The sequence below is a fragment of the Cyphomyrmex costatus genome, unplaced genomic scaffold, assembly GCF_001594065.2.
Source record: "Cyphomyrmex costatus isolate MS0001 unplaced genomic scaffold, Ccosl1.0 scaffold116, whole genome shotgun sequence".
Lineage (NCBI taxonomy): Eukaryota > Metazoa > Arthropoda > Insecta > Hymenoptera > Formicidae > Cyphomyrmex > Cyphomyrmex costatus.
The window spans coordinates 451119-466609 of NW_017275130.1; the positions used below are offsets into that span (position 1 = coordinate 451119).

The window sequence follows — 15491 nt, forward strand, 5'->3', positions numbered from 1 at the left end:
CACATCTATACATATAGGTACACAACATCTGTTGGCGAGAGCTAAGAAGAAAGTGCTGCTGTCTTTTTCGATTTCGTGCACGACTATTGCAGAAATAAGTGAGACTTTCAAAATGCATTCTGCAGAATATTAGCCATATATGTTTCTCTCTCATAATCTATGGCAAGAATCTGCGACATTTTTCCAGCGACATTACAGCAAATAATGGAATTATTTTGTTATGCTAACTTTTTAATCTAGTTCTATAAAATAAATATTCATATTTTACGGTATATAAAGTAACCAGACACTATATGAATTACCGAAGCTACATTGTGAATTCTTTTTAATTTTTTTGCTGAGCCTAAAATGGAAAACTAATGGTTAAATTTAAAAAAGAAAACGTTTCCTCACATTAAACAAAAATATAAGCCATTTTTAAACATTTACATGAATACAGTGAAACGCGATTGCCACTTTTTATTACCAATATTGCAGAGAAAGTATTAATATATAATAATGTAAATTTCGTATATTTAACATACGATTTAACTGTATTATGTTAATATATTTCTGTGTGCAAGCTCGATTAAGCGCGTATTACGGGCGCGTCGACTTTATATTGCATTTTTATGTAGCGTACTTTTGTACGTAGTGAGTATTCCAAGCGTCGTGATAGCGCAGCGCTACCACAATGCTGCTGAGTTAAAGGGCAAATTCAAATTTGCATCTCAGACTAGTATCCGTAAGCGGAAGGAAACGCGTTTCCGATCTCGCCCACTTATAATCCAGTCCAAATATAATGGCTTCCTCGATCGATGGCGCAACACACAACGTGCATGTAACGCAAAGAGCATCTCAGGATCTCACTCTGCGAATTCCACGTATTTGGCTGAAACAATTAGTGCTCTCGCGATATTAATATCAGTGGCCCGCCTCCGTGTTGCAGGTAGTATCAAAACTGAGGGAATGCGGAATCGTTATGTGATGCAGTAAGCTTGAGAAGCAAGGGAAAATAGCAGGTAAGAGAGAGATAATTAAATCTAGAATTCCGTATTGGTCATTCTCGCTCGCGTGGCATTAATTCGTTATTAGACTATCACACTAACTCTTTAGCATATATACTTCTAACTCGCGCAAGTAAATTGCAAATTTACTTAGTGTCACTTATCGCAAAAAAAAAAAAAAAAACAATGATTATGTTGAGTCGTTGAAAGAGGTGCGAGCACGAAGTGTGAAGAATGAGTGGACAAGGGGAAAGTTCATGTTTGTACACATGTACCGGGGAAAATAGAGTTGGCAAGAGGCGAAAAGATCGAAATAGAAGCGACGACCCTGACCATTGATGCGTTACTCTCGAGAGGAAATCACAGTCGACTGGTGTAGCGTCGTATCCTCCCTCGGGATTCAGAAATTATCGTCGACAAGATCGTAACTCCTGCAACATCGGCTTCTTCGTAGGATATCCGGCCTAGGCTGCCCCGTTCAATGCAACCGCCGGTATCGCGAATAATTAATACTGCGGTTTGTTTGCACGAACAATCACAGAGACGAGCATGAACATGGTCCCTCTCTCCTGTGTTCGCATCAGCGTCGTCTTTCTCTTTCCAACAATTGACTGCGAGAGAGATGTTAGATATGTCAGCATTCTCTAAATGTTAAGCATCTTGATCCAAAGTCCGTCACATTAGAGCCGACGTCAGATACCTACAGGAAATCGCGCGTCGTATCGGTAAGGACTATCAGGTAATCAAGGATCGTCAAGGGATTGTGGAATATTCCGCATTACCGTGTCTCTTATGGATGCACAATTTGCCGATTGCTACAGCAAGGAAGTACAATACCTTTGCAACAGGCCATAATGATTTCGAGAATTTACTTCCTCGAGAGAATATTAGTCATAAACGTCGCATTTCTCGACGCGCAAAACAACTCGTATAAAGTCGCGCCAAGTTTGATGTCTTATTGTATTTAATAAAAAGCGGAAACTGAGAACATTATACATTTTTTATCGAAGTACAAAATTTTGAAAGACTTTTCAAATTGAATCGTATATACATATTTTCTATTAATTCTACGCAATTCGTATATTTATATTAATTATTACCTAAATACGTAATTATATATGTGAATACCAGCTCCATAGGAAATTATGCTTATTGCCAACATCCAATTTCGAGGGAAATAAAATTTTGTCTAGGAAATGAGATTTGTTCATAGTGTAGTAATAGATGGCACATGATGGTGCATAACCATTTGGCAGCCTCGGTTGGCTCTTGCGAGATCAAACTCGTAATCTGATGGGGCAGTTGCAAACACTCACAATATAACAGACGTTTTGCCAATAGATACAAACATGCTGCTTGAGGCAAAAGTTTTGCAACGAGGCAATTATAGAAAATTGCGAAATACACAAATTGCCCCAACACAGTACTTTAACACTTTTTTTTTATTAATATTAATAGAACATAATTTTTATAGAAGTTAAAAATTTTTTAAAGTCTGTTCACACATAGAATACAAACGAGTCAACAATGTTCGTATTTTAGATACTTTGTTCAGTTCAAATGTCATTTTGTACATTATATTGCAGAAATATGTTATAAATATATTATGTATCTATGATTTCTTTATATACTATATATATATATATACAATACAAAAGTTTATGTTGATATAGAGCTGAAATCACGATTACTTAAAAGAAGAAAAATTTCCAAGTGCTAATCTCCACGAAATCCAACGAGTTTTAAGGACTCAGCTTCAATTAGGTTTAGGACCGTAAAAATACTTTTCCTGGGTGCCTCCTTTCCTTACCGTTCCCACTTCCACAGGAAGCAATTTCGGCTCTTTAATAAAATTTTAAAATTTGCCGGAGAGTCGGGATAATACATAAATCGTTTTATTCCTGAAGCACGCTTATTTCCGCACTTCATAAGGCGCGGTAGAAATGAAAATATTATAGCTGGAAGCACATCGAAAGAGCTCTCTATTCTGCGATAAGAGATTTTGGAAAAAATATGTATTATTACTATTTCTGAAAAAAGATAACTAAATTAAAAATGCGAAATGTAATCTTCTATTCGAATAACTAAATTAATTTTGTTAATTTAATTTTGGATACGTTTATTAATAAACCAATTAATTTTCTAATTTTTAATATTATAAAATTATACTTTAATAAATTATAATAAAATTTTAGAATATATATGTAAAGAATATATTTTACAATTTTATTATAATTCATTAAATATACGTAATTGATTGCAAAATATAATTTCAGGATACTTTATATAAAATTTATTTAACCTTTCTTTAATGAGAAAATTTATTTAAAAGTATTTTTAAGCACTCTAGATATTGTATATTTTCCTGAATATTCGATGTATTAATCGAAATCTTTCACGTCTTAAACTTTGTATAAATAAATATACTGTTTAAATAAAAAGTAAAAGTTAGCGTATGCAGTAACTTGTGTCACATAGGCTGCATAATAAGTTACAGCAAAATTTATTATAATGGATCACTGACGAGCTGTGTGCATGATTAATTTTGAAACATCGAGTCCGAATAAAAAGTTTGCGACGATTTTTTAATTATAAACAACTAAACGACATATTTTTATTTGTATAATACGTTCATGTCAAGATTTTACCTTTACTTTACAATTTCGTGTAAAATACATAAATATCTTAATCATTTACATTTTTTATGTTCTTGTTTTATCTGATCAAAAACAAAATATTATCCAAATCTTCATTCCTACAATTTATTCATTAGCTGATATCACACATAAGTTAGTGCATAAATAATGATTACTGGAGCACGACAATAACGCGAAAAGATATAAGACATAACGTATAAATGGCATGTTTGTTGCTAATTAGCAGAATTTGTGCCATTATATACTACATAACACGGCGCGGTGCGAGTTCTAACACCTTGCGAGTCGTAATAAGACGCTTTATTATTTCAAAGCACCAGAGAATATCTGAGGTGTTCCTTCCTTCTCTCAGGAGTCACTGTACATAAAATTCACCATTACTCATGTTGTAGCTTGAAATATAAATAAACTACTCGATGTCAGCAACGTCGTTGCATTAACGTACGCTCTCTTCGCGTCTTTACTAGTTTGAAGATATATTTACGTTTCTCTCTCTCTCTCTCTCTTTCTCTCTCTTTCTATTAAAACGATAATACTACAAGCGTGCTTCACTTAATCGTGTGTCCTATTAGAGAAAATTAATAACTTATTATTAGCGATGCGAAAGGATTGCGATACCGTCGGCACAAAAAACCAATCACGCGATATCGGCTATATAGCCACGCAGTATGCGACTGCCATGTGCTAAAACGAGTTACGTTAAAAAGCGTTAATTTTCCGCGGCGACCGTCGTCGGCATCGATTATCGAAAGCGCACCCCTTTGTGTCCCGTCCGAGCAAAGTGGCACGCGCTTTTTATTATTTTTACTGAACGCTTTTCGCGAGTATCGCGGCGGCCAACGTTGACTCGCCGTTTTCATTTCCGCAGAGGTGCCGTTGACCAACCGCGTAAGGATAATGCATCGATTCCGTTCGAACGTGCGCAAACGTACGCCTATAGACACAAATATACACACATTCATATACACAGACGTGTATTCTCGCGATGTCATAAAACAATTTTGTACATTTTTATCGCGAAAACATTTCCACGGTCGCGGGGTTGGCGCTATCTATAAAACTATAACTTCTCCATGCGTGGTTTGAGCGCGGCCTGGTAAAAGAGCAAAAGAGAATCGAAAAGGGTATTTCCACGAGAAACGCTCGATCTCTCGTTGATAGGAGAGATGGGAAATAAGTAGAAAACGAGAGAGCACAGGAACAGACAAACGACAGGGAAACGAATTGGCCAGAAGACGACGGACGAGAGAGAAAGAGAGAGGAGCTGTTTAACAAACTGCTGAACTCACACCCCGCGGGATTTTATTTCTACTTAAATGGAGTTGCCCAGATACGCACTGTGATCCTCGTCCTCCAATCCTTCGCTTTGAATTTATTTGTCCTGTTCGTTAACTTCTCCATCCCTATAGAACTTTGCCGACGTAGTTCAGTAATGACGTCGCGTCGTGCCGCTCAAAGCATCTTAGTACCAATTTTCTAAATCGCAAATTACAGTATGTATCTATGTGTTGGCGTAAGCGTAACCGACGTGATTTCGTAATTTAGAGATAAAGATCTGTATTTGCATAATGAACTTACTGGAAACTCTCGCTAGAAACTATCTGATTTTCATCTTGTATTTATGTAAGTACCAGAGCCGGCCAAATAGGAAAATACAAACCGCTCGTATTAAATTCACATTAATCACGAATTGCATAAAATATATTGGAAATGAATTTATAAATTATCTTCGTTCTTTTTAAAGTAAAATTGATAGAAACTTGAAATGAAAGGTTAACATAAATTCTCGCGTGATAAAGTTATTATAAAATTGACATGGTAAAAGTTGTTAATGATCTTATTATATTTTTGAATAAAAAAAGGATTGTTTCTATTAGCAGATAATATTGTTTTATAATTGTCACGAGCGTATAATGAAATTTGCACGGTCTAATGTCACTTATCAAAACCAGTCCCAATCATACAGGGAGACATCAGTGCGCGCAACGTGGCGTGCAATTGCAACAGCAGCACAGCGGAATGTATAGCTGCAACTGCGCGTGGAAATAGGATGGCCGGGGCTATGATGTTGTGTCTCACCTTGTATGGTCCGAGATCCTCGACGATGCAGGTGAAAATGGCTTCGCGACCCACCGAGACTGTGAGATTGTTCAACGGTTTGCCAAACCTGGGTAAATCTGTAACACGTGAACGTCCCCGACTTAAGTATCACGCTATCGCGCGAACGCTCTACGTATAAACGGCGGTATACATACTCTTACTTACTTACTTACTAGTACTTATACTTATAGCCTACCTACGTACGCGCCGAAGTTTGCAAAGTACTCGAGAAACTCGGCAGTGAATAGCGCGAGTTAACGTAAGCGGGTCAAGCGAGGACTAAGCCTGGCACTTTATAATTCTACAATGTTCTTGTATGTTCTCGATTTTGAAAAAGAAAGGCTATTTAAAATCATTGCACGCCGTCATATTGTTGCGCCACGATAAAATTTGAAACGCCACTAAACGTTTATAAAGTAATTCTTATATAGAAGTTAGCTGGAAAGATTTAAGTCTCGTTTCTACATAGTTCCAAAGATTCAAAATGCAAAAGAATGAACAAATTAATTTCCTTATATTCCGATATAAAGTTATTTTAGTATAATGTAATAATATTTAATAGTAACGTATATATAATAGGGGATTAAGAAATAGAACCGTATAACGATTTTTACTGGTTTTCTTACATCAATTTTTAAAATACTTTGCGGTGAAATTTATTACAGTAATGAAGTAAACGTTATTGTAAGAGTGACAAGATTGTTTGTACAATATATAACAAAATTCCTTTCATTAAGCTCAGCTTTATAGACGGCTCGCTCATCAAGCTTAGAAACTTCTAAGGGGCCATTAATAAGCAAGCCAATTACTACTTCAAAGAAAATTTTCGAGACAAGATAGTATACTTATGAAACTACGCGTGATGATACGAAATAAGTTAGCAACAGTTTATAGCATGGTACGTGCATCATCACACTGTTATAGTCCGGAATTTAATGTGTACTCAAGTATTTCTCTCACCTAAACAGAATCGATGTTGTCCCATGCGACATTTGCATATTCAATTTTGCGCCAAATACTTGTTTATATCGAATTTTCGGAAAACAGCTCAAAATCCGGAGAGAGAATCGCAGTGAATGAATTGTTAATATTTTACACCACATCGAGTCATTTACAAATATATATATATATATCTTTCGTGTTCTTATTTTTTTCTCCTTTATTATATTCTCTTTTATACTACTTTCTTATATTATTCATTACATTCTCTTTTATTTCCGAACAGCAGCTTTTAAAATAATCCGATTATATCTTCTTTTTTCTTACACGATTTTGCTGTGTCATATTGGCGTTACCGCAATTTGAAATCCTATTTTTTTGCTGCTCTATGCAAATTTAATAATCTCAAAAATATACCACTAAATAATTACACCGTTGCAACTTGAAAACGAAATATTCGTGTTTGAAATAGCAGATGCATTGAAATAGTCGACACATAATAAACAATAGAATATCGTTCGATTTCCAAATACAAATGTTGCTTCTCTTAAAAAATTTCTTTGCTAATTGCTGTACTTAGTTGTAGTATAACTACATACCTTTTTCGATAATAAGTTACAGTATAATTACACTAAAGTCCACTTGCGAGCGCATATTCATAGTTTAAGCTTCATTAAGTTTGGTATAAGTTTCATCATACAAGATATATACACACATATACACGCGCACGCATGCACACACATATATTCGTCAAAGAGAGATGAGATATGTCCAATTATTGCGAACTGATTCATGATCCGCGACAAGCGGTCGTTTATAAGATCAGGTTTGCGTACGTCTATCAATGCAATGCTCTCATGCATCGCCCGTCACCGCTGCTCATTTATGGGTGCCGCTTAAAACAGTATTTTAATTTCGCTAGTCTAACAGACAAAATGTAATTATATCGTAGTAAATAAATTCCCGTAGAATGAATCACATTATAATGTGAATACTAATCGCTTCATTTATAGTCGAGAATCTAAATGATAGTTTTTTCCTTTATCTCATAATCGTTTGATAATTTTTTGTTAACAAAATAACAATAGGACAAATTTCAATTAATTTACTGACTAATAAATAATATTTTATTATCATATTATAAGTTTGTGCAACTATAAAAATAATATGTGCTTGGAAGTAAATAATTCACGATATTAAAATATACAAAAATTAATTATGTATTAATTAGCATTATCTTGTCTTTCAACAATTAACATGTGATAATAAAAAAATTTCAAAAAAGTGATATTTAATTGAAAATAATACATATTATACATTCTAGTTACAACGTTACTAATGTTGTTGCTTAAATATTCCAAAATGTTTTGTTTACTGATATATATTTATTATATGTAATATGTATTTGTGTCTATACGCCGTTTAAGATTTATCTAGTTACTGTTTAATTTATAAGTTTTGTAATTACTTAAACTCAAATATAAGCAATATCTTTTCATAAAAGTTATTAATTGAATAACTTTTACAAATAATCTCAGCGGTATATTGACATATTATAAACGAAGAGCTAATTTATGCAATAATTGAGTTAATAAACGATTATTTTACAATTTTATGAAATATATGAAAGAACTTAAAACATGTTTAATGTTATTTAGATATAATTACAATACTTTATTTTTTTTTGAAAATGCTTAATTTAGTGTCATATTTCATAAAGTAATCTTTCAAGTGCATCGCAAACCGCTAAAGATTAAATTGAAGTTATAAATCATGTGTTAATATAACCCGATTCACGAAGAACTAAAATGAAAAATAATGAGCACACTCCCTCTCTTAAACAGCAATCTAATCTGATTTCTGGTTACCAAGTAAATGGAAAATAAAGATCAGCACGCAAAGATGTTGTGAATCAATAATATCTCGGCAATCGAAACTATAATTATTCCCGTAGCAAATAGATACAAAATATATCTTAAGTCAACAAAATTAATTGAATTTAAAGCTCTTGTTTACAATGACTGAGTTCAACTTTATATAGATGCACAACAAAATGATCTCTTTACAAATACGGTGTCGAAACGTATGTGAATTTTACCTACTAATTTTACTATGTTTGCGAATTTTGCGAATTTTATTTTAATGTATTATGATTTGATTTCATTATATTTATAATTTTTAAGAAAACTATTTGGCTCTTTTCTCTTATTTTCAACTTATTTGTTCTTTACAAATAATATGCTTCTTTTAGCACTTTGCTACATACATGCTGAACTTTCATGTAAAAATAGATAGAATTTTTTAAACATTTGTAAGAAAATATTTCCCAAAATACGCATACACTCTATACATAAAAAAATATTACAGTTCTTAATAAATTGTATTATAGTTTAATATTATATCTGGAACAGGGATCGAATAAAGAATAGAATTTAAAGATACGTCAATATAATAGTTAAATTTTATGAGAAACATACAAAATTAGAATTGTCTATATCGATTTTGATTCCAATATGAAACTTATTCCATGTGATTCTTTCATTTTATCTACAATTTGTCTTTACCGATTTGATACTATGTATTTTATTTTCAGATCAAGTCACATGTCTAAAATTAGTCGAGTTTTTCTTCTTCTCTTTTTTCAAATTCTTCAATAATTTGTGTATACCGTTTTAACATATTCTACTCAAGTTGCGCGTTGTATTCAAAAACTATATTTGAAAGCACGTGAATTCTGGTTTGCCCTTATACGTAGACCTGTATAGTCCGACGTATTTGGACGTGTAATCTTCAGTCCGACCTGGGATCTATGTAAATCCAGATGGGGAGATTCGAATGCGCGAAGAGGGCAAGAGAGATAAACAGAGGAACGGACAGAGGAGAACAGGTACAGCGAGGAAACGATAGTGGATAAAACGAGTTCCGAATCCTCGCACGTTCGCGTATTACCATTGATAGAGGCATCAGGGCTTCTCCTGAAAATAAACGTAACGATCCTATCCGAGATCGAAGGATCAATATCCGTCGCGATGACCCGTGAAACGGTTACACCTAAAGCGCACAACCAAACTGTTTCCAGAATTATACTCATAAACAATGCAAACGTCGGCGGTCTCTAATCGAAGAAGTAAGCAAGCAGACAGGCAAGCAGCGCACGGCGCGTATACGCGACTTCACCCAAGCCGAGTGACAGCTTTCGGTATCTCTTATTTCGGGCACAATATCCGACCACGGAGCTCATCAATCCTGCGCGTCGGCGTAGCTACGAGCCAGAGCTATACACGTATGAGACAAACTTGCACGTACCTGTAGGTAACTGGAAATTTTGCGATACTATCTATCATTCCTTCATCCTACCGTAAAAAGAATACCAGATTCCGTGTATTTCGAGAATGTAATATGGACTTTCCCCTCTGCGTCGCGTGAAAACGGGATTAAGGCCGTCCTTTTATTTCTATTCTACGTAGATGAACGAAATAAACGTTTATTGAATTATGAATCAATCAATTTTGATCGATTTTTACGTACGTGTACTGCAAGTGTGAATTTCATACACAATACATAAGCTGTCAATTTTACATTAAAGATACTACCGTCTCCTGATGTATATAAGTGAACTTATTAGTAGCTAAACAGATATGTAAGCGTTGGGAGTTGACGGATTTTATGCTACTTTATTTCCATTGCACAAGAAACAAAAGAATGGCTAGACAATAAAAATTGAAAAATTGCAATGCTTCAACTTTGCACGAATTTGATACGGAAACTTATTTCAAGTACAACAGAAAAATTTCCAAACTTGTGCAACTTGCTACATTGCAACATCCCGCTACTTTAAGATCAAGGTGAGATCATTTTGTATCAAGCATCTATTCCCATCTGTTTATCTTCTCAAACTTAACTATGTTGAACTTTTATGGAAGTTCGCATATTTATTTCATTAGACGAAATAATTAAAATTGTAAAATTATATAAATCTCTATGTAAATTATTTTTGCAATACAAAGGAAATTGTGTTATTCTCGTGAACTGTTATGTTAATATTTTACGTTACAGTACTTGGTTATTTTTAAAAATTTGAAGTCATTTCTAAAATCTACTTTGACTTTTAGAAATATATAGATTTATAATAATCTGTAAAATAACTTAATCAATGATGTGTAATAGAATATCAATTTAATCAAATAGGAATAAAATTCTTTTAATAATTTCATATGTCGTATATTATATATAACTTATAAAATCAGAATGCATATATGTATGCAATGAATTCTAAATTAATTAAATTTAAAATGGAGTTAACATAGATCTAAAATGAAAATAAGGAACTAGGGCGACAGTTACGGAAGAAATTCAACTCTCTTCAAAGTATTTGATAATAATATCAAGTGCTATACATTCCTATATCAAACTATAGATAAGAATACGAATTTAAATCTTTGTGAAAATCAAATGTCAGATGTAAAATGTCAGGTGTAAAATATTTTATACGCCACTTTATTTCATTGCAAAAACCATTTCCTAAATGCGGACATTACTCTGGTTTTACATTTTATAAAACAATTAAGTATGATGAAAACATTTTATCATTAAATTACGGTGTCGCGTCTGTAACAGTACTCATATAGGTGCGATGGAAATTTCTATTTTATCGTGATAAAAGTATTCATATTTCATTGGAGTAAATTTGACCAACCAGCAGTATGAAGCAACGCATAGGTTGTGGTCATTGTGTACACATCGCTAATAGTAATGCCATTAACATTTGCACGTAAAGTACATTTCGTCGTTCTCGTCCAATTATATGTTACAGATCTTGGCTTGCTGTTGTACAGAGTTATGTATGCGTGTGCATGTGCATGTACGTGTGCATGCGTGTGTAGTTCATGCATGTACATTTGACGTTAAATGTTAATGTGATAGACTGAAACATGACTATCATCAACCTGTTTCGTCTTGATAATTTCAAATTATTTATATTATAATATACAAAAATAATTTATGTAATTTAAAATAAAACATCTCTATCAATTTTAGATGTTTAACTTTTTCTAAACCCCTTGCGCTCCAGTTCTTTCTCTCACCATCTGTCTCTTTCTATCTCTCTTCCTCTCTCCCCCCCCCTCTCTCTCTCTCTCTCTCTATCTTTCTTGATTAATTTAAAATAGAAGTTATTTATTTAGCGCTACTTGGATTATTTACTACCTAAAGAAATAAATAATACACTTATATACCGCATGTAAATAACCGTACTAAATAAAATATGCAACTTTAATTGAAAATTCAGGGAGATCAAAAATACTTCGACCAAATAATCATTAAGTTGAAGCATTTTTTATAAATTAAGTATAATTATTTCTCTGCAAGTCACGAGCATGTTCTAAATAACAAAAATATCTTCTTTCATATATAAAACTTTTCTTTAAAAAAGATAGTTTTAGTGTTGAAAGTATAACAAAAAAAATAAACAGATAATTTGTTTTATGTATGTATATACAATCTCTTTTACTACAGAATAAACTTGTACTAATTCTATACATACAAATATCGTTTAGTTGTTTAAATATATATATTTAAATCAGTTGCGTGTGTAACTTGCACTATAGCAAGAGGAAATCGTTAGCACCGAAGAAAATAATTCTCAACGCTGTAATATTATAGTACGAACGATTGCTATAATATAATAGTAATGATCAACGATAAATATTGAACATATCTCATGAATAACGAAAATGGAGTTAACCAAGTATTTTCTTGGATGTTAAATGATACTATTACAATATTTATTTACTATGACGTAAATTCCGCTGGCGCGAAATAGTTTTATATTACGATACGCCATTAAACTTTGCGACGATGATAAATAGCATAACGGATATTTGAAAAATATAGGAAACGATGCAATAACAGTTTGCTTAAAAAATAAGAAAATCATAAAAGAAGAAACGTATTTAAAAATTTGATTTTACAATTTACACTTTTTCTTAAACGGTCAGTCCAAAGTCTTTCTGTGAAAATTTCTATAATTTTAGCACAAAACTTTTAAGGACAATGATGATTTGTTTAACAAAAATTTATAGTAGTTCAAAGATGATACCCGTCAGGAATTTTTGAGAACGTCCTGTTTATCGGTGCAGATATAAAAATCGTTTAGTATCAATAATATAGTTTCGATTTTGACGATCGCTCTGGGTACAAGCATAGATACTTTACTTTGCTGTTTGCCCCTGGAGCTATTGGGATTCCATGAAGGTTTACTCACTCACCGCGATCACGAACTGTTATATAAATTGTATCTCTCAAATTGGAAAACAATCTCAGTCGGCGTGATTCCTTCACTCTGCGATAAAACCGCGTCTCCGAGAAGCACTCGGAGAAAAGATGAAGTAGTCGCGTACTCGCTTGCATGGAGTGTACTGCTCGTCTTGCAACATCGTGGAAAATATCTCAAAAATATATGTGCACCAACACGAAAATTGCGAATGAAATTTGATCGCATGGCGGTTATATGGATATTGCGCGATATTGTACGTTACACAAAACTGTTGTATAGATCGTACTGATCAAGATATGAGAAGAGAATCGGTTGCAACCAATATTATAGCTAAAATTTGTTAGTTTATAAATAAAAGAAATTATTTTTTAATATAAGATAAATGTACCAGTTCGTGGACACGACCCAATTGTTGGAGAAATTGTGACAATTTTAAATATTAAGCTTTTGATGATATCTATGTGTTACTCTAAATAAATTTTTAAGCAATTTTTCATATTATTTAGAAATTAAGTATTATATAATTTATTCATATTAAAAATGATACTTTTGTAAAAAAAATTTCGTTTATGGACAATCGTCCATTTATTAGGGCATTCACACATATGCGTGTATCAATTATTGGACATTCCTTAGCGTACCTGTCTACTGCAAACATATTTTGTATATATTACATATAAAACTTTATATAAAACATCACTAATTACAATTTCGATAAACTTTTTTGAACAATCTTGATTGATAAGTAAGTAAAATGCGATTCTCTTCTATAATAAGAAAATTGCTTATTATTTGTCCAATAATTGGGTCATACTTTTGTGAACACAGAGACACGTCACATTTTTTGTCCAATAATTAGGACATTTGAATTATATTATATTTATGGCTAAATACAATTTATAATAAACGCAAATAACATATTTGATAATGGATTTAGTTTCAGAAAACATCCATTCTTACTAAGCATGTGTAATAAACTAAAATTTTAATGTTTCTAAAGTTTAATATATTACGATCAAAATAAGCATACGTATTGTAAAACATAAAGCTTTTAAATTGTTATTAATAAATTAAATTTAATTATAAAAACTTTAAATAAATTTTAATAAATTTATGAAAATATTTCGAATGTATATTCTTTTATTTTTTTGTATAAATTCCATTTATTCTGTTATAAAACATAATTAAAATATAAAATATTAATAAATTTAAATATTCAATTTGAAAAATGTATTTCTTTATTCCAGGACGTAACATATTACAAATAAAACAATAAAAAAATGCTAGACTAACAAAAACATAAAAAAGATGCGTATATATATAAAATACAAAAAATATTATCAAATTTTGCGTTAATTATATAATCGTACTTTTCTCATTGTATTATCCAAATAGTAACGTAAATATTCGAGCGATTTCCCTAATGAAGTTATACATGTCTAGATCTTCACGTGTTAGAGTCAACGATCCCTTCACCTCGCTCTCTCTCATTAAAGCAATTGGCTATTCACTGCAATTCCCGATAACTCTCATCTTCATTCGCACGTCACTTCTTTACAATGATTTTATTACGTCTTTCTCTCGAATCCTTGTTTAATTCCTCGTGTTACCTTCTAATTCCTCGATAACGGAAGAAGCATCGGGCTCTTTCTCGGAATAACAATAGATGTTCTCTCAGTGTTCCCCTTCGCACCAAAGCACGTTCCATGGTTTAATTATTTCCAAGTGCGAGATTCTCGCATCGCTTCTGGCAGAAAAGTTAAAGAGGAACAAAGATGCGCCGAAAATTTACTCGTTGCATATATTGTAACAAAACACATTAAACGGTTAACGGTTCTTGGGAATATTATATATAGTAAAATTGTCTCCACTCTTGCGTGTCCTCCTACAATGCTTATTATCTCCGCAATCGTAGCAGTTTCGAGCAGCCGTGGGTTCCCGAAGTTATCGTCACGCGAAAATAAATCATTTACTTACTTTCTTCGCCGACAAATTCTATTGATGTTTCAATATTTTATGAGGTGTTCTGTCACATTAACAATTATGATAATACGATATGAACTTTATCTTCGTTTCTATTTTATTAAAAAGCAAATTCAAAATTCAAAAGATGTTCATAAACATAAACATTTATAAATATTTCAAACGTACTGCTTAGTTCTTTTTTCTTGAAGTAAGTATTATATAAAAATTTTTCTAAAATTTAACTTGATTCTCGTTTAAAATTTCTCTATTAAAATTAAGATAAATAAATTTGGAATAATCGAATTGTAAGTTTTACGTGATAATAATAAAAATTAAATCTTTAAAAGGTAAAAAATGTAATCAGTTTTTATTGATAAGATTATATAATTTAAGATCTATTTGTACTCTTATCTCCTCTATCCTGAGTTGATCAAATTATAAACTTTGTTCTACGTGATAATTAGAATATAATCAAATCGTTAAAGATAAAAACTATAATTAGTTTTTACTAATCTCAAATTATATTATCTGAGATCTATTTATACTTTTATTTCTCCGTCCTAAATCGAT

General features: G+C 32.2%; 1 protein-coding gene across 1 annotated transcript in view; it reads right to left on the reverse strand.

Annotated features, from left to right (window-relative positions):
- The window catches only part of LOC108777661 (neurotrimin), an 82286-nt gene that overhangs the window by 43695 nt on the left and 23100 nt on the right, over positions 1-15491 (reverse strand). Inside the window, exon 2 of the mRNA XM_018544608.1 lies at positions 5723-5820. Within this exon, the coding sequence (XP_018400110.1) occupies positions 5723-5820 (98 nt within the window). The remainder of the gene's footprint in view (positions 1-5722; positions 5821-15491) is intronic.